This window comes from Phaseolus vulgaris, chromosome 9, assembly GCF_051622355.1.
Source record: "Phaseolus vulgaris cultivar YP4 chromosome 9, ASM5162235v1, whole genome shotgun sequence".
NCBI classification, from domain to species: domain Eukaryota; kingdom Viridiplantae; phylum Streptophyta; class Magnoliopsida; order Fabales; family Fabaceae; genus Phaseolus; species Phaseolus vulgaris.
Window position 1 is genome coordinate 13,692,492 of NC_143506.1, and position 5,098 is coordinate 13,697,589.

The 5,098-nt window shown below is 43.5% G+C and overlaps 2 protein-coding genes across 2 annotated transcripts; both read right to left on the reverse strand.

Annotated features, from left to right (window-relative positions):
* Positions 1-112: 112 nt before the first annotated feature.
* LOC150025176 (uncharacterized) lies at positions 113-2,515 on the reverse strand. Its single transcript, XM_090295654.1, has 6 exons — positions 1,940-2,515; positions 1,760-1,834; positions 1,537-1,624; positions 719-1,427; positions 463-624; positions 113-197 (listed from the first exon to the last, which is right to left on the reverse strand). The coding sequence occupies exons 1-6, from the start codon at positions 2,513-2,515 to the stop codon at positions 113-115; spliced, it is 1,695 nt and encodes a 564-aa protein (XP_090151780.1).
* Positions 2,516-3,445: 930 nt separating this feature from the next.
* LOC137822223 (uncharacterized) lies at positions 3,446-4,084 on the reverse strand. Its single transcript, XM_068627120.1, has one exon. The coding sequence runs from the start codon at positions 4,082-4,084 to the stop codon at positions 3,446-3,448; it is 639 nt and encodes a 212-aa protein (XP_068483221.1).
* Between the last annotated feature and the right edge of the window lie 1,014 nt (positions 4,085-5,098).

A 5,098-nucleotide genomic window follows, 5' to 3' on the forward strand; every position in this document is an offset into this window, starting at 1 on the left:
CATCCAAGGTCACAGAGGGTTTAATCCTTATTAAAACCACACTCCTGCATCACCTAAAACTCGTCTGCAGCTCCAACTTGTTCTGCGTCTGCTCATCTTCCATATGCGTACATCACCCTATTCCATAAAACCACTTTATAGCTCCAAATGGTTTACCACTGTATCCAGCATAGAAGCTTTTCCATCCTTGAGCACCCCTGCATAAAAAACAGAGAACAAGTTCTCCAATGTTACCCTATTTTTTTAAAAGGAATAAAGCTCCTTTACCACGCCCCCCAGTCTCACGCCATCTCTACTCCCCATGAGAGCATCTCACTCCAGATACACCTACCACGCCTCCTACCTTCTTCACACCGATTAGCCACCTCCCGTCCCATTTATTTAAAGCTTGTGATGCATGACATTGGATTTAAAATCCAACCCACTAAAGAGTAGGTGAAAGAGTTTGATTTATGTTTTAACCATTGCCATGATTTGATTTGGGCCTTTTGGAATATCTCCTCTGCATCTACTACACTCTGCTTAAACACCACCTCGTTCCTTTGGTCCCATATACTCCTCACAATTGCTGTCCAGACCCCTTTCCAAACACCCTTTCCAAACCAAATATTGTTTAGAATTAACCTGAAATAAGTGGAAACTCTCAAAATTGATCTTTATATCATTATGTTTGGCAAGCACTATACCAAACCATCTGAAGCACATCGACCAAACACACAGTGTATGTTTACATTCCATGAAGAGATGTTGACTGGATTCAGCCGTGGTCTGACAAAGAGCACATAAGGTATTATTCAAGATGGTGCCTTTCCTACTCAACCTCTCTCTAGTTGGTAGACTGTCCGTCAGAGCCCTCCATGCTGTGGTCACCATATTAGGGAAAGCTTTAGCCTTCCAAAGAAGTTTAAACACCTCTAGGTGTGGCCCTCTTCCTTGGTTAGCCAAGCATGCATAAGCGAATTTCACTGAAAAACACCTTTCATCTTCACTCCCCCACGTATGGCCATCCTTCTTTTCTCGACGCAGACTAGTTGTAGATAAGAAAGTTAACATCTCTTCTTCCAGCTTGGATTCCCACTCAAATCTAGCACGTATCCACCTTAAGTTCCACCGCCATACCTCATCATCCCATCTACCCACCTCTTCCACCTTTTGCCCCTGGTTCGATGACAGAGAATACAATCTAGGAAACAAGGTTTTAAGACTAGAATTCCCAACCCATATGTCCTCCCAAAACCTTACTTTATCTCCACGTCCTAATTTCCACCCTACTTCTTTTTGGAACCATCCTTCATCTCCGCCCTCCCCACAGGCTTTAGCCAGATCTCTCCACCACCATGATTGAAGTTTCACTGGTATTCGTGAGACTTCTGAACCCAAGCCATACTTCGAGACCACCATTTCCTTCCATCTCCCCTTCTCTTCGGCTATAAGACGCCATTTCCATTTAGCCAGCAAAGCAGTATTAAAGTTTTGAATATCTCTTAGTCCCAGACCACCTTCCTCTCTTGGTTTGCACACCACTTTCCAACTAACCCATGAAATGGGTTCCTTCTCCTTCCCCTAGCCCCACAAAAACCTTCTCTGGATTCTGGTAATACTCTTGCACACCGCAACCGGTGCTCTGAAAAGGGACAAATAGTAGAGTGGAACAGTAGTAAGAACAAATTTGATTAGGCATATTTGATTAGGCATATTCTCCCGCCATAGATAAAAATCTCCCTTTCCACACATTAAGTCTGGCTTTTAATTTGTTTACCACCGGATCCCAAAACTTTTTCTTCCTAGGATTTCCTCCCACTTCCAGGCCCAAATATTTAAACGGAATACCCATCTGTGCGCAATTCAAAGTTTTTGTGTAGCATGCCATATTGTGTCTGGGAACATTGATACCTGCTAATTTTGACTTATAGAAGTTAATCTTCTACCCTGAAGCCACCTCAAATCCTCGGAGAATAGCCTTTAGAGTCACCACATTGTTGTAGGAGTCCTCGCAAAGGAACACTGTGTCATCCGCAAACTGGAGAATACTTAATTCGATCTCGTCCCTGCCAAACTTAAGGCCTGTGAGTAACCTAGCCTTCAGAGATTGTCTTACTATACCAGTCAAGCCTTCTGTTATCACTAAGAAAAGAAACGGGGCTAGAGGATCACCCTGTCGCACTCCTCTAGAGGGTTTAAATTCCTCAGTGGGGCTTCCATTGACAAGCACTGAGACTGTGGTGCTTTCCATACATCCTCGGATCCAAGTAATCCACTTATTGTGAAACCCCAACCTCTGCAACATGTCATAGAGGAAAACCCAGCTGACTGAGTCGTAGGCTTTCTCAAAGTCTACCTTCAAACATAGCCCACTCCTCCCGCTCCTCCTCAGATCCTCAATCGCTTCATTGACCAAAAACACATTGTCTAGAATCCCTCTATCCTTTAGGAACGCCGATTGGCTTTCATCTATAATGGAGGATAGAACACTCTTTATTCTTCCTGCTAAAACCTTGGAGATAATCTTATACATAGCCCCTACTAAAGAAATAGGTCTATACTATTCTAGCGTTACAGGGTCCCTTACTTTAGGAACTAATGCTACGAAAGAAGCATTGCATCCCTTTGGAATATGACCAGAAGCATAAAAGGAATCCATAGCTCTCATAACCTCTTTCTTTATGACCTCCCAACTATTCTTGATAAAGTTAAAATTAAAACCATCCGGTCCTGGACTCTTCGACCCATCACATTGCCACACTGCTTCCTTCACTTCTTTCTCTGAGAACTCTGCCACCAAACTATCATTATCTTTCTGTGTTAATGCTTTAAACTCCACCCCTTCTAAAACAACCTCAAAGTCTCTTGAGGCTTTGAATCTGTTTTCGAACATCTTCTTTGCTTCAATACGAACTGTAGGCGGTTCCTCGCACCATTGACCCCTCACCTCCACACCTTTGATTTCATTTTTAAGGCGTCTCCATCTCAGAGTTGAGTGAAAGAATTTAGTACATGAATCTCCACTCTTAAACCAGTTGACTCTAGCTTTTTGGCACAGAAGGGATTCCACTTCTTATCAGTCTCCTTCAATTTACTCACCAAACCAATCCTATGCAGCCTCTCACTTTCCATCAAGGCACCATTGCAGTCTTGACAATCTAACACCTCTATTTACTGCAAAATAGACTTCTTAATGTTCTCTTATGTTACCGAATTCAACCTTGTTCCAACCCTTTAGATCACCCTTCAGCCTCTTCATCTTCTCTTTTAACACCGTAAGAGCATTCCCCTGTATTACATAAGAATTCCACTTGTCCTTAACCATTGCACCAAAACCCCTTTCCATAAACCAGACATCGATGGATCTAAAAGGTTTTGGACCCCAATCCTTGTCCACAGACTTCACCACTATTGCACAGTGGTCAGAAACCTCCCTACTTTGCACATACTGCTTACACATAGGTCATGTTTGCATCCATTCTTCGGTTACCAACACTTTGTCTAGCCTGCTCTTGGCCTTCCCATTTGAATTAAACCAAGTAAAGGGCTTGCTCACCAAAGGTATTTCAAACAGAAGATTAGCTTCGATGAAGCAATTAAAATCTCTCATCTCGCTCGTATTACTGTCCCTCATACTAACACCTTTCCTCTTTCCATTCTTTCTAATGGCATTAAAGTCACCACAGAAACACCATACCACATCTGAGGAGGCCTTTTTTAAATCAGACAGCTCCTTCCACAAAACTATCTTGTCACTTAAGGAACAGGCAGCGTAGACATTTACCACCACACATCTGCAGTTGATTTTGACATGTTTACCATAGACAACAATGTACCCCTTCCCCATCACATGTGTATCGTAGCAAAACGCTTCTTTATGCCACAAGGATAACAAGCTTCCACTACCATTATCACCACCATAATGTAACCACCCCACATTATTATCCCCCCATAGATTGAAGCATCTTGCATCCGTAATGGCACTCACTTTCGTTTCTTGAATACAGGCAAAATTCGCACCCTCTCTTGCAATAATATGTCTCAAGTACCTAGCCTTAATGCTACCCCCCAAACCTCTTATATTCAAATTTACTATCAACATATATGGTCGTTCTTGTCTCCCTCCTCAAAGTTCTTCATAACCTCTGTATCTCTCTCTTCCAAACAGAGGTATTCGTTAACTACCTCCTCCTCGTCCCCCCGACATTTAAGCCCAGATTTCTTTCCAATCTCCCACAGTTTAGATGGTTCCGCCGTAAGACTAGGCCCGACAAAAAGAAAGATTACAATTGACCTCTCCCCCATCAGATACAGAGTTTGAGCACATACCGTCTCTGTCACATGAAGAGGAATTGGCCTTAGCACGCCTTGAGATAAGTCTCACTGATCTTCTCGGAAAAGATATCGAATCCCCCAATTCAAAGAGCCCTTTCAGTTTCCGTCTATGTGGTGGGGTGGTAGTGATGCCTCCCACCGTTGCTCCCTCTGGTAGATCCAATGACAGCGTTCTTTCCTCACCCCCTACTTGAATACGCTCGTTCACCACATTCAAAGCTGACGATTCACACATCATTGTTGGGTTTCCTGTGTCGCTTCCTTCACTCTCGTCATAACTTTCCTCCTCCTTTTCACCGTTCGTATTAACGTCCAAACCTTCTTCTTTCCCTTCCTCACCTTCACAGACCTTTTGCACAGGATCTGACTCAGAACCATCCTCTTTGGTTAAGGCTAAGGTTGAGATCCGATCCACTTGAGGTTGGGCCTCAAACTTTCTAACGTGGCCCATTTTTTCGCTCACTGGGGTATAACACTCAACATCAATGACCGTTTTTGCCAGCTCATCACTTTCAACATAGCCGTTGGATGCGTAATCACGATTTTGTATAGGGTTACAATCTAGGTCTGCACCTTGAGCCACCCTCTGGCTTAAGCTTACTTCATTCGTGAAAGATCAACACCCACTCTTCTGACATGATAAAAGTTTTGGATATGATTCCCCAAAATGCATTTTTTTTTTTGCCTACTCTACTTTCCGCCCTCCGCCGTCTCACCTTCCTCTTCCTCCCCTTTTGGTCGGACAACCTCCCTAACCACCGACTGGATCTCCTCCTCACCG